Here is a 26,043-nt window from a genome sequence, read left to right as displayed (position 1 = left end):
TACATTTTTTTTCCTTCCTTTTCTATTTCTGTTTTTATATTTTCTTAGCAGCAACAGAACAGGGAGACAGTCTTGAGGTATTTTAAAGAGGTTTTTTTTCTTAAAAAAAATAATATAAAGTTATAAAAAGCGGCAGCAGCCTGGGGCCCGGATCTGGAGGGGAGGAGGTGCTGGCGGCTCCATCACAGTGGGCAGGCACTTTCTCGTTAATGGGCTTTTGACTGTAGGAAGACAAGAGGCAAGAGACAGGGTCAGGCTGGGGGCCTCCCAGTTCTCCTACCCAGTGTGAACCACAAAAGCTAAGGCTTGATTTCCTCCTGCTGGCCTGGTGAATAAAGCTGGGCCAGGGGGAAGATGAATGCCAGCCGAGCAGGGGCAGGGTGGAGAATACCCATGCCCATGTATATACACACATACGCATTCAGGCCCTGGGCAACTGTTAAACTCACTACTCTCATACGCGTGCCCGAGATGTTGGTATGCATCTGGCTGAAACCAGGAGAGCGTTTCTCCTTCCGACCTCCAGCCACGCCCTCCTGGCTGACATCATATGGACAGCTCCTAGCATGCTACTCCAGGGCTCCAGCAGCAGACAAGCAAACAAAACTGAATACTGGCTTGACCAGAAGCCCTGGAGAATTTGCCTGGCACCTGAAAACCCGAAATGGACACATGTGCAAGGTGGGCATTCATGCATATGTGGGCCTTGAGTTATGTCCCCGCCCTTCCATGCCCTGATGCCCAGGGACCAAACCAATGAGCCAGACAGGCCTGCCAGCCCTGCTGCGCAGCATATTAGGCCACAGCTCAAGGACCCAAGCTCAACCTCACCGCCCAAACCTTTCTTATCAGAGCTCATGGAGTCCAACTTCCTTCCCTTCATGGACAGAGGTAGGTAGCTCCAGTTCCCGGAGTGAGGGCCACAGCCAAATCAGAAAGTGGCCCTTTGACTGAAGCAAAAGCAGGGGTTGGTGAGGGTGGGGCAGGAGCAGCATCTCCTTCATCCCAAGGGAGAACGCCCATCAAGCAAAAGGCTGGGATCACCTTACAAGGAGCTGACCCACCTCTCCCTAAAGAAGATGTCCCAAGAACTCTCTCTCTCAGCTTCCTCTTTCTTCCCTTCCTTGTACAAACATATACTCAGCACCTTCTCTGTGTCAGATTCCCACCGTGCACTCCACCCTCTCCCACCTTGACCCTTCCCTGCCCATGCTCTTCCGGGAGCTGGGCTGGTACCTTCAGTGTAGAACACTTCTCCTCAAAGGCCAGGGCCGGACCCGGCTTCTTGCGGCGCACAGAGCAGGCCGCATCGGCAGGGGGGGCAGCCTGGCAGTGCTTGGCCTTCACTGGCCGGCAGTAAGTGGCCAGGTTTTTCCGCTTCTTGGCTACCTCCTCCTCAGAGAGGCAGTTGGTCGGCAGGGCCTTGGCTGGGTGTCCAGCCATTCCCCGGTTGTCCAGCTGAGAAGCCTTGACTGGTGTGGGGGGCTGATGAGGGGAACTCCGACAGTCCAGGGGCCCGGCCCGCTTCACTCTTGGCCCCACTGTCCCATTAAGCCCCATGCCCAGGGCTGTTTTAGTCTTGGCCGAGAGGCCCCGGCAGCCAGAGGGTTTGCCTTTTCCAGTGGGTTCCAGGATGCAGGTCCGTTTGAAAGTCGTGGGGCCAGGGGATAACTTTCGCTTTCGAGAAGGGGCCTCCAACTCGGCCCCATCTTTGCCTCTGGATGACTTGCTGGCCTTCGAAGGCGGGAGCTTGCTGAAGGACGGGGATGGCGTGTTGGCAGGCAGTGGTGAGGTGATGGCCTGGCTTCCACCCATGCATTCCGCCTGGCTGCAGGCGGCTGCCACACTGGGGGAGCCTGCAAGGTAGCTAGGGACAAGGCTGTCCTTGGTGGGGGTTGTGGAAGCTGGGCAGGCAGGTCTGGGGGGTGGGCCTGAAAGGCGGGGGCAGCTGCCCGTAGAAGATGGGCTCAGGGGAGCAGACAGAGGGGAGCTGACAAGGTGGGATGGAGGCTCAGCCGCTGGTGGGATCTTCCTGCAGCAAAAAGAGAGCCCCCCTGTCATGCCAAGCAAACAAGAGGGCCTCTCCACCTACATACACCAGTCTCTCTGCCCCACCTAAGTAATGGCCCACAAGCACAAGCCCTGGCAGTGCTGCCACCTGCTGGCAGATGCTGGAACTGCGGATTAGGAAGAAGGCACAGGGATAAGCAGGAATGAACTAGTAGTAGAGACCCATTAACCACCTCATTTTAAAATCTGTTTGGACAGACCCTACTCCCAGTTACCCAAAAGGTACTGGAAGTGATGGATAAGAGTCAAGAGTCACTCACAGACCACCCACCACTCATTCATGCCCTGCCTTAGCCCAGCTCCAGGCGGCCAAGCTTCCCCACCTCCTCTTCCTTCTAGCTAGGGTCTTCCTGGCAAACGGCCAAGCCACATCTATAGGTATGTGTGAAGAACTAGGGTTTCCAAAGCCCACATATGCCTGGGGCCTGGGGAGGGAAGTTCTGAGCCCGAAAGACTCACTTCCACATGTGTGAGCTGAGGTGCCGTTCCAGCATGGAGCTCAGTGCCGAGCAGAAGCGGTCCAGCCGGCGGCTAAACACGTAGCACCCTGGACTCACCAGCCGGCTCCCAAAGGTGCAGAACTGCAGGCAGAAGGAAGGTACATGGTTAGTGGGGCCTGAGATGACAGGGAGGGCACCTGCACACAGCATCTGACCTCCTCCCCACATTGTGGGCCAGGAGAGCTAGGCCACCCCCCACCCCAGGTTCCTTACCGCCTGTGGCCGTGGCGGTCGGGTTGCATAATGGCAGTCAGAGGGGAGGTGGAGGTCGTCAGATGTCCCCTCCTCCTCACTCTCCTCGCTGGAGGCCTGGGCCCCACCCCGGGGTAGGGGGAAGGGGAACAGGCCTGGGTCCCCATCACCACCACAAGGGCCTTCATCATCCAACTCACTCTCAGAGGAGGCCCGGGACCTGGAAGGGCCAAAGGGGATGTGAGGGGGATGTGACAGGAGTGGGTCAGGGAGGGGATGTCCCTGAACCCGCCAAGCTCAAAAAGCCAGGGCCATACACCCTGCTGGGTAATCAGACAAAGAGGAAGGGAGGACAGGAAGGGAGGCAACAACAGAGCTCACAGAGTCAGAGCCAGAAAGATCAGGGGCCACAGCTCCCGAGGGATTCTTTCCCCAACCCCTTCACTTCCCAGGCCCTGCCTCCTCAGAGGGAAAATCTGCTCCAGATTCGCCTCCTCCAGAAAATCTTCTGAGTTTAACTGCACCCAGCTCTGGGCAGCCCAGTCAATTCTCTCAACCCCCTTCTTGCATCACATATTCCTGTGAGCCTGTCTGTGAGCTGAGCCTGCGTCTTGTGTCTGCCCCTCGTGTTACAGGCAGAGATGCGTGTGTGTCTCCTTCGGCAAGGCAGGCTCTCCCCGGGGTCCAGCGCAGCCTCTGCACACGAAGGGGCCAGCGAATGAATACACAGTAGGACTGCCTTACCCAGGACCCTGACCCTTTCAGCTCCCCAGTTACGAGTTTTGGCCTGTCGGAAGCAACTGGGAAAACGTTTTCTTCCTGGGTGTTGGAACTGGCACACTACAGAGGCTAGGGTACTGTGGCATGCTTGGTTAGAAACAGGGAGTCACCTATTTCCACTCCCACCAGGGGCCCCAGGTCTCCCCACACACTGGGGGCAGAGTGAGCAGCATCTTCTAGGAGACTCCCTGGGCCTGTCTCCAGGGGTCCCTGATGGCTTGCAGCCAAGTGTCCCCAGGTGAGGTTGGGGGCTAGATCCTGGACCGTACCTGGGCAGTGCACAGTATGAGTAGGTCTGCTTGGCACGAGCAGAGAAGATGCTGCTGGGAGCGGCCGCCGCTGCTACAACCTGGCCTGAGGGGGGTTCCTGGGAGGGGCGCTCAAGAGCTGGCTCCTTGCGCCCTGGGCTCTTCTCCTTGGGAGACTCCCCTTTGCGGGAGTTGGCCTTCAGCTCTGCCACTAGCACATCAAAGTCCTTAGCCCGGCCCTGGACCTCCCGGCGCTGGTGCACCGAGTGGATCTAGAATACAGCAGGATGGAGGGGTGGGGAGGGGGGTGTGAGCTGAGCAGGGGTGAGGGGCAGCGGTGTGCTCTGGCCTGGGCAAGCGGAGAGAGAGCGGGTGTGAGTGTGATTGTGGGTGTGTCTGTGTGTCTTTGTTTCACTCCCCTATAGGGTAAAACCCTCCTTTGGGACAGGGGATCTGGAAGCCACCCCTGCCTGCTGCCCCCACCCTGGGCCCACTGTAGGCAGCCTCCCCTCCCTTTGCCTGGTGTGGGCTTCACCCCAGCCCCAGCGCTGGGTCTTAGAGAACATCTCAGCTCCTCTCCCTGCCCAGGGCCCGTGTCTGCTCCGTCCTCCCTCGCTGTGTGGTGGGAAGGGGGTTACCTTGCAGGTCAGCAGGCGGGTACAGATCTTCTTGGTCTCAGGATTTATTACCCCACACTGCCTGTTGAGGTCACACTCCTTCCCTGTGGGGAAAGCGGTTCCCATGAGTCCCAAGGCCATTTCCAGTCGGTCCACGGGAGGAGAGCTTGGCCTAAGGCAGAACTCCCAGCCCTCCATGCGGGAAGGCTGCAGTCTTCCAAATAAACTCCTGTGGGCACCAGCAGCTCTCTCCTGGGCACAAGAACCATTCCCATGCCCATTACCACCCAGGCACTCCTTTTGGGGACTCTAAGCCCCAAAAAGGGCAACACATATCAAAACACAAAAGCTGTCAGACATCTGGGATGCCAGGGAAAGCAGCTGTGGGAGGTGTATGGTGCCCTGAACCTAGGTGAGAAAAGATAAAGGTCACCAGCCCAAGGTGAGGAAGAATAACTTCGCCACGTTAAGCCTGGATCCCTTAGCCTGAATCAGGAGACCTGGGCTGGAGAGAAGCTTCCCACAGAGCAAGCAGGTCAAATGTGTGTCCACGTCAAGGGGTGACCAGGGGCTCCTGGATGCTGGCAACTTGTGATGGCCAGGTCCATTCCCTCCTGCCCACCTCTGCATCGGGACCAAGGAGAGAGCAGTCCAATGGAGTCCCCACTCTACCTTCCTGACCCGAAGACCACGATTACTCACGAGCCATTTTCCGATGGGTTTTGGGGGGCAGCCTGGCCCCACCAGGCTCCTTTTCAGGAGGGGTGACTTCAGCCCGGTGACTAGGGCCCTCGCTGGGGGTTATCTCGATGCTCTCTCTGCCAGGAGGTTCTTTAGAAGGGGGCACCATGGGGGTTTTTCCAGGGGAGTCCTTGGTGAGGCTGCCCGGCTGGCTGAGGAAAGCAGAGGGTGGGGCCACCCTGATTCCGTGTCCATCGGGTTTCGGGAGACTGGACATCTTCTCCAGATTCACCACAGGCATGAAAAGGCTACACATGGAGAGAGGATGTGAGCTGGGGGTAGTGAGGCTGGGCCTGGGCCCTGGGCTCTAGTCCAGAGACATCTCCTTCCCAGACCTGGCACTTAGGTGGGCTCTAGGAGGGGTGCAGAACATGGGAAAAGGGGACCCCATATTCCCTGGACCACGTGGAAGGGAGCTGCAGACAGAGCTGGCTCTGAGCAATGCTCCTGGCTCCACAGCGCCCTCTGTTTGTGTCAATCCCTCCCTGGGCTAGGGTCAGGGCCGGTCTTTGGGAGTCTCCAGCCTCTCCTTACCAGAGGTTGTCCTTCTGGGTCTTCTCAGGAGGCTGGTGGCCACGGCTCCGGGACCCCTGGCCCTTCTCCCTGGAGGAGGTTTTGGTGGAACCTGGGGCCCTACAAGCTGGGCCCTGCCCATTCACTACATGGCATTTCTGAGAGCTGGCAGGGGCTGGAGGTGGGGGTGGGGCCCGGGCGTAAAGCTTGCTGAGGGGCCCATGTCTTCTTTCTGTCACCAGGAGGTGGAGAGAGTAATCCAGGTGAGTGGTATCAACTGCCTCCTTCCCCCACCTTCTAACCCTGCTCACAGACTCGCGATAGAGAATCTGGAGTTTCCATAGCTTAGATTTTAAATGTGCCTCCTTCCCTATGAATTTGAGCCTTCAAGACTCAAAACTGTAGGACCCGGCTTCCTGAACCTCTCAGCTCTTCCCTTAACGCTACCAGATCTGCTAGAAGTTTGTCAGACAATAACCCCAGCCTGCCACAATCTTCCACCCCCAGGACCTTCCTTTCCCCAAGGCCTCCCTCCAGTACACACAGGACCTCCCAACTGACCCTGACCTCAGAGTTCCACATTCCACCTTCCCTTGTCCCCTCTAGCTCCTCCCTAGGGCTCCCCTCACCGCAGTGCTTCTGGAAAGCTTGAGGCTTCACCACTTGGCTGCAGTGGTTACACACAACCAAATAGAAGTCGTCATGGGCAGGGCAGTGCCCGAAGATGGACATGTCTGCAATGACAGAAGCCCTTATCACTGGGGCTGGGGACCCCAGGGTTTCCCTGTAAGATCAGTGAGCGCTCCCACCCCATCACTTAGAAGACACTTCCCCTCCCAGCTGACATGACAGGCTTTATGCTCCCAGCCTCCAGAGTTCAATCTAACCAGTCCCTAGGAATGTGGGCTTTCAGGTGATTGGGCACCAACCACCTATGATTAGGATGTCCCACAACAGGTCACGTGAGCCAGGGGAATGGGTGGACTCAGACCTACCAAAGTGAGGCTCCCCAGACCTGCTGCTTTAAGCAACCACGTCCTGGGATGCGGTGGAACAGAGGAAGGTGGTCCTGTCTGCCCTGGGCCCCAGCCCTAATGTGCGTTGATGCCTACCTTCTTTAATGAGGGTCATGGCATCCAGCTTCTTCGGATTTTTGTTACTCTCCTCCAACTCAGCTCCTGGAGGAGAAACACAGCTCAGAAGGACCATCCCCTTCCCAGAAGCCCCATATCCTAGCTGGCCAGGGCCTGCAGTCTGGAGTCTGGCAGTAGGACACTCCCTGACAAGCTCCTGGGGCTCAGGACCACTTGGAGAACCTTTCGGTGGGTCATTCTCCAGTGCCTGTTCTTCCTACATCTGCTACTTCTGAAATGAGCTGGGCCCATTCTTATGGACCCTTTACTCCAAGGTGCAGTTCACGGTTCCACTGCTGACTTTTCTGGCTTGCTTCCCCAGTTAAATGGGAAACGGTCTTTACCATATTTTACTCTAAATCCCCAAGTCCCTTCTTGAGATTTCTCAGATGGGTCCTTTCTGCTACTCTAGCATCCCAAACAGAAACTCCCCCAGGTCCCCATCCCCATGAACTCAATTTCGTTCCACCTGGGTTACCATAGCACCAGCAAAGTCACACCCAGCTTCTCAGGTCCTGCATTGATAGGACAGCCACAGAGCAGAGCAACTGCTGTCTTGGGGCCCTTTGGCATCTTCAAAGGGTTGCCCTTGTACCTCAGTTTCTGGGTGGATGACAAAAACATGTTCGCTGTGCAAAGCAGCTCTTTCCCCATCCCCCTACCTTACTCCTCTCCCCTCCCTCCTCTACGCCCCCTCCCTGTCCCTTGGAAAAAAAAAATCAATTCTGAGTCACCAAACCCGTCTGATTCCATTTCCGGTTCTCAAAGCACCCAGACCCTGACAATGGCCCCATCCTTGCCCACCCGGCATGGGGCAGTCCCTGGGGTGGCCTGGGCTCCCACTTAGATCTGCTTCTGAAGGCTATTAACAGATTTGCCCCTTTCTAGGATGAGAAGATTGTCGACAGTCTTATATAATCTGCAGATATGAGGGGTGGTGGGTTAGGCATGCCAGAGACAAGGGCCAGCTCCCACTCTTAAGTCCGTTAAAATGCAGTGATGGACAGAACTGAGCTGGGAGTCGGAAGTCTCAGAGGAGAACAAGTGTCATCAGAAACCGCATGGAGCGGTCCTCCTCCTCCACCTCTTCTCACTTGCAAACTTCTTCAGGGGCGTGATGCCTGCTGTTACCCCAAAGGCCACGAGGCCAGGTGCCCCCCCGGGGCCCAGGAGACAAAGATCAGGAGAAGGGCTGTCAGCCCGCTCACCAAAGGCTCTCAGGGGCCTGGAGAAGGTGGGGGTCGGGGAGAGAGCCAGGAGGCAGGGCAAGAGGCCCGGGAAAGGACGGTGGGTTGGAGGCATGGATGGATGGACAGAGGGAGGGAGGATGGATAGATGGATGGACCGACGAACTAACGCGGAGAGGGCGGGGGTCTTGTAGCACGGCAGCCGGCAGGCAAAAGCCGAAAAAGAGCAGGAGGTGTGGGGCAGAAGGCGAAGGAACAAGGGGGGCTGGGAGGGGGGCACAGAAGTGGGGTGCGTGGGAAACACGTGGAGAGGACTACTGCGGATGGGGAAAGCCCGAGGCAGGTGCAGAAGGGGCGGAAGCTGGAGGACAGCAAGCAACGAGAAAGATAAAAGCAAACAGATGTGGAGGCAGGTATTGGGCACCAGCAGAGTCAGAGGTGGGCAGGGTGGGCTGCGGGGCGGTGAGCCGGCGCTAGGACCCGGAGGCGCGAAGGTGGAGGAGCGGGCGGGCACTAGGACCCGGCGGGTCCTTTGTTTGGGGGGCCGGGGAGCCGGACGGCGGCTCCCGTCGGCGGCTCCCCTCTGCTGGCGGGGACCCGGAGTGGGGGAGGGGAGACAGTGATGGGGTCCCCAGACTCTAGGGGAGCTTCACTCACCGTCGGTCGCGGGCAGGTCGGCCCGTTCCACCCACAAGCTCCAGCTCTGTCCCGCGAAGTCATCGAGACTCGGCACCCGCCGCTCCAGAGCGGCCATTGCTGCCGCCGCGCGTTCACGCACCGCCATCACCGCCGCGGACGCGCGCCCGCCCCGGCGCCACCGCCGCGCGGCTCCCACCCCCCCTCCCCGCCGCGGGCACGCCTCCCCCCCCTCCCCGCCGCGGGCACGCCTCCCCTCTCCCTCCCACCTTTCCAGCTCACACTTTGCGCAAGCGCAGCATAGGTCGCCTTCCCCTCACCCTCCCTCCCGCATGGCCTTCTGGGAAATGTAGTCGTGAAGGAGGTGCTGAGGCTTACGGATCTTGCAGCGAGAGCCCTTCCGAAATGCACATTTGAGGGGGTAAAAAAGACCAAAGCCCCAAGATCTTCTCTGCTAACCCTTGTACACACATTCCTTCTGCTACCAACCCACCCTCCTAGGCTCACTGCACACACACCCCAGCCCCACACCTCTCTCTGCTCAAGACGCCCCGCTAAGCCATGCCTCCGCCCGCTGGCTGGCGCCCCTTCCCGGGCTGGCGGCCACGAATCGACTCCAGTCCCCTCTAGATGGAATAGGGTAGGTGCAGGGAGGTGGGCGCTGTGAATCAGAAGGGCAAGGGGAGGGAGTCTGTCGGATGTGCTGAAGGACACAGGGGTTGGAGTGGGGGAGGGTCCAAGGCTGCCGTGTTGTGCCTCCTCTGTGGGAACCCCATGCTCCCCTGATGCGGAACAGAGGGTTGGAGTGGCGTTGTCCGGTTTTGGGAGGACCTAGCTGAGCTGACCAAGATCACCTGTCAGGATGACAGAAGGCTATCTCCCAGCCAGAGCCAGCCCCGGAACTGGGTTTGCAGCATCTCTGCTGATCCGTCTCTCTCCTGAGCACTGCGATCGATACCCTGTACCGCCTCTTCCCAAACCCTGGCTGGATCTTGACTCCATCCATCACTTTGGCTTCTTTTTCTAATGAATATTTTCTATGCTGGAAATGCTGCTACCAGACCTCAGCATAGGGAGATTTCTCATCAGATCTGTCATTTTCCTTGCTAAGGCCTGGAAAATACCTTAATCATCCACCTCTTTTTTCTCAGCTGATAACATTTCTTCCCACTCTCACACAATCGGGACAAAAGCCCACCCCTCCCCATCACATCAAAAAAGATACACGAATTATCTTATCCCTCAACCCCTCACACCTCACCCCATATTCATTCCTTCAGCTAAGGGGGAACCGAATTGGAGGCAAATAAATCAAGGTCTGTGACTTCAAGATCTCAGATTTTCTTCTCACCTTCACCCAAGCGAGGTCTAAGTAACTCAAGGATGATCTATGAGGGCAGAGACTCTTAACCTGAGAACCATAGATAATTCCTAGGGGGGTCCAGGAGCCTGGTGAAATCAAATGTAATATTGTGCCCAAGTGTATTTTTCTAGGGAATGTAGGGTATGATTGTCAGAAGGAGAGAGGTGCAAGTTTGTTCAGCAAGTACCTTTATAGTTAAGAGGGCAAAGCATATGGCCCTCAACTCCTGACAGGAAGTTTGTCTGGGTCACAGATGGTAGGAGAACAAATGGAAACAGCATTGTGGAAGCCACTACTTCTCTCGCCTTTTGAGTTTGCTCTCAATTTGCTAATGAGTCTCGGTTACTTTGGACTAACTGATGCCATCAAAAGAGATGTCACCAGACTGGCAGGAACAACTCCTCAGTGTGCAGACTCTATTGCTTGAGGTGCAGATTAGGGAAGAGTGGAATGATATTTTGGTGGAAATGTAAATATTTGTCGAACAACTTAAAGTAGGGGAGGAAGAGAAAAGAAAAATCCCCATAAGGGCTCCAGTCTTGGCTCCTTTATGGCAAATGCTTGAAGCACTGTTTATTCCAATGTGTAATAACAAGCACCAGAAAACAACATGCAACATTCTCCCCCCACCCCTGATCTGCAAGCCCGGAAGTAGGAGACCTATGACCATAATAATGGAGAGAACTCATGTTCAGGAAGGGTCCTAAGTGGGCACACTGGCAGGGTCAGGGTTTACTAGGGCAAAGGGTAAGTGCCCTGTTTGTTGGCCTCCTGCAGCAGCTGGAGAAACCAGACACTTTCTTCTACCTCTGGCCCCACTAGGCAAAGCGGTGATGCCAGCCCTGGTTGGAGGAGACATGAATCCTATGCGGACAGCCCTGCCCTTGGGCACTTGGCCCAGCCTTCTGGAAGTAATGAAGTGAAGTAGTCTTTCCTTGTAGGGTGGCCAGGGAGAGAGAGGCCGTAGCCTAAATCAAGGCTCTTCCGGCTGAGGACAAGCCATCCTCTTGAGGAGAAAGAGCCTTCTCTGCTCTAGGGAAAGTTCTGGGCTAAGAGTCCTTGGCAGGACTGTGTGCCCACCCACTCCCCTTTCCCTAGTGAATGGCCAGTTGCTAACTCTGGCCTCCAAATGAGAACACTTTATCCATCACATTTCAAATAAATTATAAATACATACACAGAATCCAAACAAAGTTACAGTAGAAGCTGCTCACAGACCCTCACAGGGGCCAGCTTGAAAAAAAAAATGAAAGTCACCCCTTTGTTCTCTCTGTATCTCTGGAGCTGTAGGCAAAACTGTCTCCCCTTGTCCTTGAGTAACCATGGGGACAGCTCAGGACAGAGAGGTTCAGACATAGAAACAAACATTCTCATCCCCATCTCCTTTTTTCCTTCCTCAAATCCCTTCCCCAAAATCCAAAACAAAACAATACAAAACACTAGTTCTTTCACTGAAGGACTCTGGAGCATTTGAGGATGTAAATCTCACACTCCCCCCGTCAAGTGGGGAAACTCTGACTCAAAGAAGAAACGATTGGCCCAAAGGCAAAGGTCCTGACTCCTGGGTCCCCGGGTAATGCACATATTACTATGAATGATGTCTGGGGAAGTGAGGAGGTTAGAGGGGTTGACTCAGTCCTGAGGAGAGAATGGCACAGGGTACATTCACCGTTGGGATAGTAAGTGGGCTAATTGGCACTGGATTGGAAAATGGCTGGATTCTACCTTCATCCTTCTCTGGGAAGCCTTATGGCTAGGGAGGACTGGAGTGTTGTGAGCTGAGGAGGAGACAGATACCCAGTTAGCATTGACTCTTAGGCCCTGGGGTCTAGAGAGGGACTGAAGGAGGTGTCAGGAAGAGGAGACACACCAAAGACACATATGGAACTGGGTCCCGAAGTGAAGAAGCACCAATAGCATCGGCCTGCCCTGGACTGGGGTGTGTGTGTGTGTGTGTGTGTGTGTGTGTGTGTATGTGTTGGGGTGGGGGGGCGAGCAGGATAGAACCTGGGACAAATGAGGAAGCAGGATAGGAATGAGGGCAAAGGGAGAGGGCATGTCCTTTTGTAAAGGTAAGGAGCGGAAGTGTGAAAGAGGGGCCAGAGAAGGAGCAATGAGGTGAGGGTGGGGAAGGTCAGAGAGTAAGGAAGAAATGGGCCCATCCATCCATGTTCCTGGGGCTTTGGGGCAACTTAGCCTCATGATGGTCCTTTGGGCCCTTCCAAAGCCCCTGTTTCAACCCACAGGAAAGGAAGGAAGGCCTGGACAGACTTGGAAAAGGCTCTTGAATGCCTCAGACCCAAGAGGCTGGGGAAGGGAGATGGGCAGAGGTGTTCGATGGGGGAGGGCTGAGATGGAGATGCTCCTAAACCCCACGTGTTGTGTCCCAAGTGTGAGACCAAGCCCAAGAAGGAGGTAAGGGAGGAAGGTAAGGAGTTTCTAGGGCCAGTACGAGTTCAGGGTGTTGGTGGAAAGTGCCCCAGCCTGGAGGGGCGGGAGGACTGAGGGAATAGAAGAAACTGATTCCCGCCAAGTTTCCTGGCTTTAGTTTCTTGAAGTTTCAGCTCAGTTGCAATTTATTTGCTCCCCACTGAGTCTATGCCTCATCAGGACTCCCTGAAGACTGTTTTCCAGGCTAGTGGGCCTCCCCAATTCACACATGGTGGGCTCTGTGTGCAAGAAGAGGCCTGAGGAGTGGGAAGCATACTGAGCTTGGGCTGTCTGGAAATCAGTGCAGACAGAGGGCCTGGAGGGCAGTCACTGAAGAGGGGTCACTAAACCACTTGTGGGCCCTCCCTGCAACGGACCAAGGAGAAGGCTGCCAGCCAATTTCCCCTCCCCCCACTTTTATTGAGGCTGGACAGGTTGGTAGAAGTGGCTGCTAGGAACCAGTCCAAGGACTCTGGTCCCCTGCCCCCAACCCTCTCCTGCAGCAGAGGCTGTGAGGGTCCGAAAGATGCCTGGGTCCAGGCCGTAGACAAGCACTGAGTTCCTGCCATCTGGGACTCCAGCAGAAGGAGGGATAGGAAGCCACTGGGAGGGCTGTCGAGGTTTCTGACAGCTGATACCTGCCCGTCCATCGATGTCTCCAAGCTCAAAGCCCAGAATAACGGGGGAGGGGATTAGAGGAGGAAGAAGAGGGAGGTCCTGGAAGCCGGAGGTGGTGGAAGAGGTGCCGTCCTGTTCGGGAGTAGCCAGGTGAGGGCCGCTTACTGCTTCTCCACAGCTCCCTGCTCAGCTGCGCTCTCCTGGCTGGGGCCCTGGCCCTGGCCCTGGTCCTGGTTCTGCCCATGCCACGGGGTCTCCTTGAACACAAACCAACAGTTCCCAGCCCACAGGAAGAAGTTGATAAAGCCGAAGAGCTGCAAAGACATCAGGAGAGTTTGTGAGAAGAGTAATGGGGCATCAGGGGAACAGGGAGGGGAGTACCTGTGCGGGGGCGGCGAAGGACTGCAGAGGTGCAGAGGGCTACAAAGACTAAATGACCGAGAACTGGATATGGAGGCGGAGTTCGAGGCCGTCACCTGCTAAGTGGTTCCTTGGTGAACGTGTCTAACTCTGTGTACAGCATGCACCCACGCTGTGGCTTGGTCACTAGGAGAATCTGGCCCCCGGAGTGGAGCATCCTGCAAAGCACAGCCAAGGAGCAAGGGCTGTAGTAGCGCTGCCCACAGCACAAGAGGGACCCTGTTCCCAGAGCCTTTCGCAGGTGGGTGTGGCCAGAGCTGTCCAAGGTGCTCCTTCCGGAGGGCCAGGGACCCCGCCAGAGCTATAGTTAAATATTTATTCGAAATCTTTAAAAACCTATCAGCGGGAAGTATTTAGGTGGAAGTGTCCTGACGTCTGCAATTAACTTTGAAATCCATTAAAAATAAGATGGATTGACAGATGAAGAGAGGCAGATAGAAACATGATCGAGCGAATGCAGTAAAATGTAATGGTACAGTCTAGGTGGTGAGTACGTGGCTGTGGGTGTTCGTTGTACAATTTTTCCAACTCTGCTGTATATGTGAAAATTTTTACAATAAAATGTTGGTGGATAAAACCTATCAGCAGTGTTCCAGCAAGGTCGAGGGGCTGCCTGGTGTGCCAGCCATTAAACCCTTCAGTTACTGGGCCTTCAGGGAGGTTCAGGCCGTTTTCAGGGCAGGCCTGAGGCAGCTGGGATGAGAGAGGGGCATTTGAAAAGCTTGAGGCCGCAGCTATTTACCAACTGATATGTAAACAGTCCAACTGGGGTGGCCAAAAATGTGCATACCAGCTGGACCCACTGTGGCCCAAAGGCCTTTTCTAGTCTGGAGGCCTGAGTGACAATGAGCCCCTTCTCACTCACCCTGGGCCTGCTCCCAACTTTAAGCCCAGCCACAGCCCTGCACTCCCCCTTCACACACACACATATGGTAAAGAGGCAGGAGGAGTGGGAGGCAGTCACAGACAGCAAGCCTGGAGGTGGGGAAAAAAGAAGGGAAATGGGAAGGCAGTGTGCAGAAGAAGGAAGGGACAGGAGGCTAAGGCTAAGTGGCCCTCAGGTGCCCCACCCCCCATCCCAAAATGTCTTCTCAGGGTCAGCTAGGGGTCAGCAGCCAGCATTCGGCACTGGGCCACTGGTTCCAGGTACAGGGGATACCGGCTGTGGGGACACCTCTATTCTTCTCAGAACCTGCTGCTAGGACAAGCTTGGGAAGCTGGGACCTCTTCAGTGACCACAGGTCTCACCACAGAGATGTTGGCCAGTCCCATGGAGGGTGTGGCCCCGGCACTGCACTCTACTTCCTCTCCATGGCACACGGACATGGCTGCAGTCAGGCTGGATGGCTGTGTCGCCCCCTTGACGTCAGTCAGGCCCTTGCCCCAGGCAGCTGCTGCCACCAGCCAGAAGAAAGTGAAGGAGACAGTCACACAGAAGTCCTGGGAGGAGCAGAGGGACAGGAAATGCAATCATACCCCATGATTCCCCACTTCTTTTCCTCTTGCCATAATGCACTGGGGCCCTGGGGTCCCAAGCAGCTGCCTCTTTCTATCCTACCCAACACCTAGCACCTCAGGGAGCCCAGATTGTCCTAGAGAATCTGTTCACGGTCACCAAAGGAATTCTGCCACCGGGGGCTACCCCCTGGCCATGCCCTCAGAACTGAGGTCAAGTAACAGTGTACCAAGGCATCTGCTAGTCAGTGTCACTCCAAAACCCAAGTGGCCTAAACTCCCTAATCTCCCTTCCCAGCCTTTCCTTTTTCAAAAAAAATTTTAACGGGTTTTTCTTTTATTTATTTATTTTTCAATGACATTTGACATACAATACTATATTAGTTTCAGGTGTACAGCATAGTGTTTAGGTGTCCCAGCCTTTCCTTTGATCACCACTGCTCAGCTACAACTGGTGGCAGAGCGAGGGCAGACTGTAGGAGACAAACAGGGTCCCCTAAGGCACCCCTTCCACCTTGCATGCCTGGGATAGGGAGAAAGTAAAGTGGGAATGATATTAATAATGGCTAACACTTAGTGAGGCTAACTATATACCAGCTATTTTACATACATTTTAATTTTATCTCCCCAGAGGCTGTGAGATAGGTACTATTTTACTCCCATTTTATAGCTGAGGAAATGAGGTTTAGAGAGATTAGGTAGCTTTTCCAAGAGCATACAGCTAGTAGGGGACAGTGCCAGGATTTGAACTCAGGCAGTGTGACTCCGGAGCCTGCTTCTTGATGCTATTGTGCCTTCCTTGAGCAGAGCAAGCCATGGGAGGTTAGTAGAGGCAGAGTCCTGAGAGGTGGGCCTTCTGCTGGCCTGAAGAACTGTGGGAGCCACAGCACCTGAAGGGACCAACAGCAAAGAGCTGGAAAGGAAATTCAGGAGGCCCCACATATGGGTGTCCGGGACCCAGCAAAGCCACCATGTTTGTTCTCACCTCCAGCTCTGACCTCAGCCTCAGAACGTAGGTCTCCTCAGTTTCTCCCCCCAATCCTTTCTGGCCTGTCCCCACTCACCACCAGCGGGAAGCGCCTGTTCTCCGTGTAGAGGTTGTGGAATCGCAGGTAGAAAACCAGCGCAGCCATGGTGTAGAAGAAGGAAAAGATGCCCAGGGTCACGAAGAACTCGGCGGGGGCAGAGAAATCTCCCATGAGGTGCATGGTCTTAGTGTTGGGGTCACTGTCGTCACAGAGGGGCATCTCATACTGGACCCGGTTCAACCTGCAGGTGGCAGGGGAAGCCACCTTGAGCTCAGGGCAATCCTCTGCCTGCTGAGGGGTGGTCTGAGCTCGTTCTCACCCTAGGACTCTTACAGAGCCAAGACGGGGGCCATGCCGGGAAGCGTGTTTCTGGAGGGAACCTTGCACTCAAGACAGGAACTTCCCTAGAATTCTGGTCAAAACCTGCCTCCCATTCAGCCACCACCCCCATACTCATCCACGCTGCCCCGATATGGTGACCATGTATTTCCCAGTATCTCCAGAGCCCTTTAGGTTACAATCACAATATATATAGTTCATCTGTTTCTGGGATCCAAACCAGCTTCATTCTGCTCCAGAGAAGGCACAGGCCCCAGTGACCAAGTTAAGGTTGGAATCACCCATTCTCAGGCCTACTTTAGGCCCTTCAATGAGACAATTGGACAAAACAAAGAGAAAAACAAAACACCCTAGTATATATAAGAGACAGTTCATCTAACTTGGCTGTTCCTTCTGAAAAGGTGAGAATGTCCTGATTCTCCTCTGAACACCTTAAGCTCTCAAATACCCGGGAAAGACTATCTTCTACCTCCTGCTCAGGTGTGCCTCCTTGTATTCTGGTGGTATCAAGTGTGCAGCCCCATCAACTCTTTGGGATTTAAGTAATAACAAACATCCTTACCTTCAAGGTGGGGCAGAGAATGCCAAGGCTCAGAGGGACCTACCCAACTTGCCCAGACTCCCATGAGCCTCCAGGCCAAGCTGCGTGGGTCCTCTCCGTAGGAGCTGTCGTTACCTGCTATTGGTTCTCTATGGACTGGAACACTTATAACAATGGTCTGAGTTTCCCTTCTATTTTTTTCTGGTCAGTGTGTCTGAAATGGGACCCAAGTCCAGAGGGGCACCCCGCAAATGGGCCGTAGGTTTCTGGACGAGGAAGACCTAGCAGGTCCCGCCGATCCAGGTGAGAGGTTGTGTGGGGTCAGGATCAATTCCTGCTCACCTGAAGGGATAGCCGAATGAGACGATGATGGAGCTCACGTCCTTGGCTTCGTTGTTGCAGCGAACCATTGCTCCTGTCTCCCCGCTGTAGGAGCCGCAGCACCCGAAGGCGAAAATAGCAAAAAGCTGAGGAAGAGTGAAGCGCCTTTGAGTGTCAGAAGGCCACAGCGGGCCAAGGTACATCCCTTCAGAACCACCCTCTGACTCTCAGGAGGTGCACCTCTGGGGTGGGGGCAGGATTCCCTTTGATCAGGTTCCTCCTGGGCAGGGACCCATGACTTCCATTCATCTTTCAGCCTCAGGGTGCTGGATTCACTGCACAGGGTGCTGGACCAAATGGCCAAATGAGTAAAGGTGACTTTGAGTGGTGTCTGGGAGGGAGATGAGGAGAGAGGAAATGGACGGTTTCTAGGTCTCCTCACGGGATGTGACATTCGGGATCACAGGTAACCTCCTTTAGATGATGATTAGCCCAAATCAATTTAGGCTTTTGGAAACTTCTAGCTCAAAGCTGGACTTGACTTTGCTCCCCAACGGAGACGTACCCTGGAAATAGATTCCCCTGCCCCAACCTAGATCTGGCACGCATGGAATTCTTTCTATTTCTCCTCTGAAGCCGTCATTGAACCCTGTCATTCATTACCTTGGGGCTAACTTTGACTGGCTTCCTGCCTCAGTGGAGGTATCTTTAGAGGGGACAACTGCTGCCAAGCCTTCAGAGGGGCCAAGGGGCAGGGGCCATGCTGCTGTCCCATGGTACCGCCAGCCTATCCCCACTTCCCCCAAAGGCACCTTTCCTTTCAGCAGCAGGGCTGGCTGGGTCCTCTGACAGTCCTGGCTCAAGTCCAGAGAAAAGCACCCTCCACTTGCCTCCACTGCTTTCCCAGTGGTGTCTCCCTTTGTAATCTGTTGATGCTGCTACTTCTCAGGGTTAAGAACCGGAGGCGTTTCAGGTCACTTGAATTATTTTCCTCTCATTTTACTAAACCTCCTGTCTTGAGTGAAATGCAAGTCCCTCATGTTATGATTTTCAAATCTCTTTCTGGGAAAACACAATTTGATTAGAAAAGGAGGTGATAAATTGGAATTCCTTATCCTCCCATATCATCTTTCAGGCCCCATGTCCTTGGCTTGTACGTGATGTAATCATTCTTATTTAGCAGGGAGCTTATTCTCTAAATTGTTCATTTTCTCTATGTTTCTCTGTGGCTTAGTGTCTCAGACATTAAGCATCTAGAAGACAGCTAATCCGCACCCCAGTCCTGCATCCAGAGTTTAGAACAGAGTTGTGTGCGTATTTTTTGCCTAATGCTCAAGAGTGTCCTGGAGTGAAAAGAAACCTGGATGAGGAGTCTGGAAATCTGGCTTCTAGTGCTGGCCCTGTCACAAGTTAGCTGGGTGGCCTCAAGTAAGTCGCTCTGCTCTCTGAGTCTGTTTCCTCACCAGTGAAATGAGGGGTTTGGAGTAGGCATTCTGGAGGCCTTTTCCAACTGTGATTCTCTCACTTTCTGAGGGTAATGCTATTAGTGTGCTCTTGGCCGGGCTTGCCAGCAGCTGCACTCAGCCCCCGGGTGGTGTCTGGTGCCACTGCCCCCCCTTGCATTGCCTGGCCAGGCACATCTCTGTGCTGGAGCCAGACCCTCCTCCTGCCCCCTTTAAAGGTCATAATGGGCACCTTTCTCTTTCCAGGAGGTTTTGTTCAGACAAATAAGAATTGTGTCCATTAAAAAAATGTCCAAGAAAGGAAATAGTATAACCTCTCTCCAATGCCTGAACAACCTCCTCATCTGACTTAAATTTCCCAGGCTGCTGTAGGGCCCTGGGGACTCATCTTCCTGACAGAGCTGGAGAGAAGTCACCCAAAGCCTCTGCGTCATGACCCTTGACACACTTCAAGTCGCCTACCTGGCGTCACAATGGAACTTCTCTAGCTCTTCCTCAGAGGAATTCTCTACTCTTTTGTCAGCTCTGTGACTCTCTGATTCCTCTGAAGAGTTTCTTTATTCCTCTTAGCTTCTGGTGTCCAACTGGACATAATTAGGGTGTCACACTCTAGGAAGGGCAGCACAGTTGGATATATTTTTACCTGTTGGCAATTAGTCAGTGAATGGCTGTATACAGGTTCCTTAAGAACACAGGTATTCCGACCTGGGGGCAAGGAATGCTCAGTTATGGAGCCTTCTCTCTGACACCAGCACTCTCTTGACAGACACTCCTGAACATCTTCAGAAAGGTGACATTTGCTGAGCTTCTAGTATGTACCAGGCACACGGCTCTGGGGACCAGTACTTACCGGTGAACGAAAGAGAAAACAGTCTCTGTCCTGTGGAGCTCAGACCCTAGAGCTCTCGTATCCACGACAGTCGCCACTAGGCAAGGGTGCCCATTTAAATTTACATTAATCCAAATTAAATGAAATTTAAAATTCTCGGGCTCCGTCACACTAGCCACATTTCAAGTTCTCAACAGCCACATGGGCTAGCAGGGGCCATACTGGATAGCCCAATAGAGAACTCTTCCACGATCACCAGAAGTTCTGCTATGTCTAGGTGGTATCTTGAGGTTCTAACAATCCTGAACCCTGCTTTATGATTCATTTCTAGGCAAAATAGACCCACAATAACTTTAGTCTTAACTGTATTCTATTCTGATTCTTTGAAAGCCAAGACTCTCTAAACACTTTATATAACTCGTTCTTAACCAGAATATATCATTAAATCTGAACATCACACAGTGAAATAGTGCCAGATGACAGAAAGTTTGCTCTAAGTGGACGAAGGGCAAGATCTGAGGAGAATCTCACAGGTTCACAGAGCAGCAGAGCAAAAAAAGGATCTCAGAGCTTATCAAATGCCACAGTCTCATTACATAGAGGTGGAAACTGAAGTCCCAAAAGATTGAGTGACTTTCCCAAGGTCACATTTAGCCAACGTGAGGTCCAGGCTTAGGATTTGCATATCCTGATACCCTGTCCAGGGCTCTTTCTACTGCATTCATCCATTAATCAACAGTTATTGAGCATCTACTTTGTGTCAGATGCTGGAGACATGAAGATGAATAAGACCGATGGCTACTCTCAAGAGTTTACATCCAGAGAGGAGAATGTCAGGTTCAAACAAACAAACAAACAACAAAAAACTAAACCTTGCTTCACAGAGTTATTAGGGCCGAAAAAAGAGATCTGTACTATGTGCAGGGAGGATTGTAAGGAGGGAGGGAGTAGTTCTGCCCCTGGGATGAAGGAGCAGCGAGACACCCTCTCCCAGCCCCCTCCATCTTTCTGCACCAACTTTGCTTTCTTTCCTAACTGTGCCGGGTGACTGAGCCACAGAGAAGAGCCGGAAAGAACTGAAACCACCCCCTGTCACCAAGTACTAGTGTCTGAGTTGAGTAAACTGCTCATAAAACACAGGGACGAAGGAGAGATGGAGTCCTTGGGACAAGGAGGGATCTCTGGAGTTCTGGGGCCATGCAGTCTCCCTCCTCTGGAACCTGCATTGCTGGGGACAGCGACGGTCTTCACTGCCTGCCGCCTCCTCCTCCTGCCCCTGCATCTCTTTTGGAAGCTATCAGAATAGCCTTGCCAGTTTTAAGGATGAGGCCCCACTTTGGTGCTGACTTACTTTTGGGGATCATCTTGTGTCAGTCCTGAGAACACTAATGTCCCCAGTTAAGGCAGGGTACAAGGAAGACCAGTTCTGCCCCCAAAGCCTGCTCCCACAATTACCTCATTGACTTATGGACTCTGGTGGCGTACTCTCACATTTCCCACACTTACCGAAACAGGTGATTTTCATTACAGAGACCCCCAGAGTCAAAATAAGTGACTTTGGCACCTCAAAGGTGAATTGTTCATCAGGACACCCCCCGTTAATGATACTATGAATTCTTAAGGGAATAGCAACTGAGTAATCCAGAAGATTCTTTTGTACTTGACCCTCAAAGAGAGGATTTGGCAGTGACATTTGAATAATCTCACCAAAGGACAAGTCTAGCTGACAGTTTGCATACGGGGGAAAGTTAAGGGTCAGGGGAGGTTCGAGAATAGGAGGGAAAGGAACCAACACTTACAGAATACCTCCTGGACCGCCAGACTTGCCATGGTCTTCTTGAATGCTCAGATGCTTTACAGATAGTACTCCTAGAATCCTCCCAGTGAGGCCATGTGACAGATCTTACCCTCACTTATAGGTGAGAACTCGAGGCCCATAAAGTTTCATCACTTACCCTATGTTCCACAGCTAGAAAGCAGAGGAGATGGGATTTAAACCAAAGCCCATCCGACCTCAAAGTCTGCTTTTTTCTCTTTTAAAAAAAAAAACTAGTTCTCCAACAGTTGGTCTATGCACGTTATTTCACTAGCTTAGTATAGACTTGGTGAGACCCGAATTGGAATTGAGGTGAGATTAGTTAATTTTTGAATTTCACAAAGATACTCTAAGCCAAGCTCCTGGCTAGTAAAAGAATGAAAGAATAACATTACTTTCTTCTTACCAGGATTGCAGTAAAAAGTTTTCAATAATCATTACAATAACTGCAAGATTTATGCCTCCCCCGGCCCCACCTCCCACCCCTTTTTCAGTCAGGAGCATTTGATCCCTCCAAGCAGGAAATGAGTGAAACTTCCCAAGTGACATTTTCCCTGTCATTTCTGGTGCTGATTCCTGTGTACTTTTATGTTAACTCATCTGCAAAGATTCAAGGCAAGTGAAACTCACGCTCTGAATTTAGGTTACGAGGATGGTAGTAAAAGCAAATCAAGTCTCTTTACGAGGCTGCCCTTCAAATGAAGGCTGAGCTGAGAGTCCAGCCCTGGGTCCCTGGATGGAACATCATGAGAGAGAGGTGCATCCTCTCTCTAAGAAGTTGAGGATCCTAAAAATCAAACAGGTCTTAACTCTTAGGGATCAGGGCTAAGCCTGGGAGGAGACTGCACCACTTCCCTACGCATAGCTTTGTGCAGCCTTTATAGAAATGTTGCGGATACTGGGGCCAAGGGGTGGGGGAGGGGATGAAAAAAGGAAAGAGGGTTGAAAAAGGAAGCTTTTCAGAATCTCCCCATGGAAGATGATTCCATGGTCCAATAACTTCATTGTTCCCCTAGTCCCTTGACAGTATTTCTCCATTTCCCCTTAGATCCATTTGTCTAGTGTAATGATAAAATTGTACTCTTACATTTCAGGCTCTGCTCCTCCAGATTGCTCATAATGGTTCCCTAGTTCTGAGTGGCAGTCACATAGGGCCTTAATATCATCCTTATATGGCCCCCTCTGGTACCCAAGTGGAGGGTCACAACAGGAAAGTGGGGGGAGGTGAAAGAGCTCAGTCAGCAGTCTGTCCAACTGTTCTTGAGGCAGCAGGGAGCGTGGAAAGTCCCCACCAGGTCCCAGAGTTTGCACTTGGAAGCTTCCCAATTTGGCCTGTAGCCCCAGTCAGGGTCTCAGATATCTCAGAGATAACCCCAAATGCACTATTGAACCCTGAATTCCAGATTTGATGATTCTCATCCAAACAGTGATTTAAGAGTCGGTGACACGGTGCAAACTCCTGTCTCCAGTGAGTGAAAAGCCCTTTAAAACTCAATCCTCCTCAGTAGTAAGGGTAACTTATTCCATGGCTGAATTCTGTGCTAAAAGCACATTAATAAGTTATTCACACACCATTTGGTGTGTGGATAGTCTAACTTCAAGCTCTTCTGGGATAGTACACTAAATGCTCCCAACAAGTCTTTATGATTTAAAAGAGCGACTGCACCTGTCCACATGCCTTATACCCAGGAGGCCTTGGGCACTGGGAAGGACAGAGAGCATACCACTGTCTCAAAGTACCAGTGAAGCAAGGAGCTTGTGTTTACCCTAGACCGTTATGGGGGAAACTGAGGTTCTGGGTGAGGATTTTGAATGAACGGCAATACTCTAGAATGCCAACCCATTTATAGCAGAAGGGGATTGGTGTGATCAACACTTGAATAATGTTGGAAACTGAGGTCCAAAGAAGTGACTTGCCCAAGCTCACATAGCTGAAAAGGCAGGTCCAGGTCTGGAACGTAGAGCCCCGGCTTCCCAGCTCAACGGTCTTATTCTACAATCCGCATTGTGGCCACACTGTGAGTTTTACTCTTATTTTTTTTCTCTTTTATTTAATCCTAGAGCCATGAACTCCACTCATTCATTCATCCACCCCCTCAGTCAGTTACAGGAACCCAGATTACTCTAGTGACTTCAAAAGGGCAACAGCCAGCTGGGGGACACTGTCCCCTGAGTCCACCTCCAGGGTCAGTCAGGTCCTGATGGGTTTGGTTGTGGGATGGTTTCCATCACCTGCGTCTTTCCCTCCTCTGTCCTCCGCGGCTTTCCTCATCCCCCTTGTCCTCCTCCCCCCTCCCGACACCGAGGAGTGGTATGTGCAGGATCAGAGTTCTGGAAAGGTTACACCCGAATCCTCTCGCCCGGGTGAAATGTGAGCGCCCTGGGCAAGGGCTCCTTGCACATAGAAGGAACGAATCCCGGACTCCGCATGCCTTGCTACTCACCCTCCTGCCACCAAGTGCTGGAGAAGCAGCCCCAGCCCGCCCCTCCCCCGCCCACCTGTCGCCGCCCCCCACCCTCCCACCGCGACCGGCCGCAGGACCTCCCCGCCCCCCCACTCCGGCCACATTGCTTCGGGTCAGCGTCACAGCCCAGGCTCCCGAAATAGCCCGCGGCCAGGACAGCGACTCACCCACTGGAGAACTTTGATGAAGCCCAGCGGCCCCTCCAGCCGCCGCCAGCGCAGCCCCACTAGCAGGCGGTCCACCTGCGAGACAGGCGGGCCGGGGGTCAGTGTGGTGGGGGACCTCGGGAAGGCGCTGCTCCACCTCGTCCCACCCACACTAGGGAAAGGGGGCGGCATAAGCGGGGAGAAGGGGAGGTGAGAGAGCCCCAGGGGCGCGAGGGGAGTACCTGCTGGCGCGGCGACTTGTCCGCCGGGCGACTCGAGCTCTCCGTCGAGGACATTCTGGCGCAGCGGGGCCGGGGCGCGGCGCTGGGGCTCGGCTCCCTCGCCCGGAGGCTGCGGGGTCCGCGGTCGAGCTGGGGGCTGCTGGCCCACGGTGGGGCTCGCGAGCGGTGGCGGAGCGCTAGCGGCCGGTGGTGGCCCGGGATCCAGGCTGGCGAGGTGGGTCGCGGGGGCGCTGCTGCTCGCTCTCGCCGAGGTCACGGCCGCCGCGCTGCCCCTGCGGCTGCAGAAAGCCCCCGAGCCCGATTCAAACTTCTGTCAAACTCGACAGCGAACTTGGCAGCCGAGTCACGTGGCGTGCTCTCGGGAACCCTCCTCCCGCCCCCCGCTTCGCTGTCTGCCCGCAGGGCGCCTTAAAGGGACCCGTGGCCTCCGTGGGCAGCTGGGCCACAAGGGGGCTCCAGTTCTTTGCCAGAAGCTTTCAGGGCCGATCCCAAGAGAGACTCCCACGGCTGCTCCAAACCCACTGCCAAAGTCGGGCACTAGCCTGGCTCTCTGGGATGCACCTGTTCCTAGCTTATCTTTCCTTATTTCCCTTCCACACCACAATACTCAGAAACTTAAGGATTTTCGTAAGGTAGTGTCAGTGCTGAAATAAGGTTTTAAACCTTACGGTTAACAAAGCACTTGCTTTCAAAATCTTTGAGAGCCGGTACAGATGAAAAGGGCAATAGAATACACATTGCTCACTTTTTATTCGGTCTGGTTAGGCGTTGCTTTGAATTTTTTAAACAACAAAATGCATTTGTATGTAACGATTTAAAAGTTCTTAATCTTTTAAAGGTATAAACTCAACGTCCTTTAAAATAGCCATCACTGTTTAAATGAGTGAAAATAAAGTCTGAGGAATGGGGTGTCCAGAGAATGTAATTTGTATTGAAAAGTTGACGTTGTTGCATTATGATCGACCTTAAATCGGTCTCTAACTTTCAGGAGCCTCCAGTGAACAGCCATGAATTTTACACATTTGGGTTCCCGGATTGTAAATGGAAGGAGTGAAAGGTTAAGTGATTTGTCCAAGGTCACGGAGTGAGCCAGCGGGCGGTGCCAGGACGAGAGAACCCGCCCTTGCCTCACATCCACCTCCTCAGTTATTCTTGGAGGTCTCCTCTGGTACTTCACAAGGACTGTTTTTTGAACAAACCAGTTACTTATTGTTAATCAATTCATTCCCCCCACTGAGTAAGTGCCTTCCTAAGGGTGGGGTAGGAGGGAGTGGCTGGGATCAGGTCACCTGGAGTTGATGGAAACTTCGGTAGATTGCCATGAGAATCTAGGCTAAATAAGGAACAACTGAGTCCTCAATTCAGTTCTTAATACATTATTCTGTAGTCTTAGTTTCCTTTCCTATGGAATAATATTAATTTCTGTCCTACTTACTGTATAAGGTCATCGTGAGGGTGAAGTGGTGCGATGTGTGTAAACGCCCACACTACACAAATATAAAACGATACCTCTTACCAATGTCTACAACACTATGCGTACAGAATACAACACAATCAGAAAAGAATCAGAATAAGACAGCAAAAATCCACATACCCACCAACCAGGCTTGGTAACACTTTGCTTTGTCTCACATCCATTCTTTCAAAGCAAAACGAAAATTGTGTATAAAATCAAGCCGGCTTGTACGTTCGAATCATCCCCTCCCTCTCTCCTTCCTCCCCAGAAGTAACCACTATCCTCTGCTGCATTTGTTTTCTACCAGCTTCATGCACATTTTAACACTTGTACTCTCTGTATAACTATATATAGAAACAACACATAGAAATTCACCACAGTACTATTTTTTAGATTGTTTTAAACTTTATCTAAATATTATGTTTTAGGTAACCTTCTTAAACTTGCTTTTTTAGTTAATGTTGTGTTTATGAGAGTCGTCTAGCCTGACATAG

At 53.0% G+C, this 26,043-nt stretch overlaps 2 protein-coding genes across 8 annotated transcripts; both read right to left on the bottom strand.

Annotated features, from left to right (window-relative positions):
- Positions 1 to 78: 78 nt before the first annotated feature.
- Positions 79 to 8,808, bottom strand: ATXN7L2 (ataxin 7 like 2). Of its 5 annotated transcripts, none has more exons than XM_074318409.1 (11): positions 8,639 to 8,808; positions 6,774 to 6,839; positions 6,291 to 6,395; positions 5,683 to 5,893; positions 5,110 to 5,396; positions 4,429 to 4,511; positions 3,812 to 4,062; positions 2,784 to 2,982; positions 2,530 to 2,651; positions 1,237 to 2,032; positions 79 to 221 (listed from the first exon to the last, which is right to left on the bottom strand). In XM_074318409.1, the coding sequence occupies exons 1-11, from the start codon at positions 8,763 to 8,765 to the stop codon at positions 207 to 209; spliced, it is 2,262 nt and encodes a 753-aa protein (XP_074174510.1). In that variant the 5' UTR covers positions 8,766 to 8,808; the 3' UTR covers positions 79 to 206. The 5 variants fall into 5 exon arrangements, with proteins under 5 accessions (XP_074174510.1, XP_074174509.1, XP_074174511.1 ...); XM_074318408.1 differs by lacking the exon at positions 79 to 221 and adding an exon at positions 242 to 950; XM_074318410.1 differs by lacking the exons at positions 79 to 221; positions 8,639 to 8,808 and adding exons at positions 242 to 950; positions 7,264 to 7,419.
- A 1,716-nt stretch (positions 8,809 to 10,524) lies between these two features.
- On the bottom strand, positions 10,525 to 24,452 carry SYPL2 (synaptophysin like 2). 3 transcript variants are annotated; one of them, XM_019730507.2, is made up of 7 exons: positions 24,202 to 24,451; positions 24,094 to 24,168; positions 23,873 to 23,947; positions 17,154 to 17,278; positions 15,968 to 16,172; positions 14,697 to 14,888; positions 10,525 to 13,342 (listed from the first exon to the last, which is right to left on the bottom strand). In XM_019730507.2, exons 2-7 carry the CDS (start codon positions 24,145 to 24,147, stop codon positions 13,190 to 13,192), a joined length of 804 nt encoding a protein of 267 aa, XP_019586066.2. In that variant the 5' UTR covers positions 24,148 to 24,168; positions 24,202 to 24,451; the 3' UTR covers positions 10,525 to 13,189. The 3 variants fall into 3 exon arrangements, with proteins under 3 accessions (XP_019586066.2, XP_019586065.2, XP_074174873.1); XM_074318772.1 differs by adding an exon at positions 13,505 to 13,606 and having other exon boundaries at positions 13,208 to 13,342; positions 24,094 to 24,452; XM_019730506.2 differs by having other exon boundaries at positions 24,094 to 24,451.
- Positions 24,453 to 26,043: the final 1,591 nt, after the last annotated feature.

This window comes from Rhinolophus sinicus, linkage group LG14, assembly GCF_036562045.2.
Source record: "Rhinolophus sinicus isolate RSC01 linkage group LG14, ASM3656204v1, whole genome shotgun sequence".
In the NCBI taxonomy this organism is placed as follows: Eukaryota; Metazoa; Chordata; class Mammalia; order Chiroptera; family Rhinolophidae; genus Rhinolophus; species Rhinolophus sinicus.
Note: the sequence above shows the minus strand (reverse complement) of the source record. Positions and strands in the feature narration are given on the sequence as shown.

Coding starts and splice junctions, on each gene's coding strand:
- ATXN7L2 (XM_074318408.1), bottom strand. CDS start 8,765: ATGGCGGTGCGTGAACGCGCGGCGGCAGCAATGGCCGCTCTGGAGCGG. Junction 5,397..5,682: donor ACCCAGAAGGACAACCTCTG/GTAAGGAGAGGC, acceptor CTCCATGTGTAG/CCTTTTCATGCCTGTGGTGA. Junction 951..1,236: donor AGAAGTGTTCTACACTGAAG/GTACCAGCCCAG, acceptor CTTTTGCTTCAG/TCAAAGGGCCACTTTCTGAT.
- SYPL2 (XM_019730506.2), bottom strand. CDS start 24,147: ATGTCCTCGACGGAGAGCTCGAGTCGCCCGGCGGACAAGTCGCCGCGC. Junction 23,948..24,093: donor ACAAGTCGCCGCGCCAGCAG/GTACTCCCCTCG, acceptor CCTGTCTCGCAG/GTGGACCGCCTGCTAGTGGG. Junction 13,343..14,696: donor GACTGGCCAACATCTCTGTG/GTGAGACCTGTG, acceptor ATGTCTTTGCAG/CTCTTCGGCTTTATCAACTT.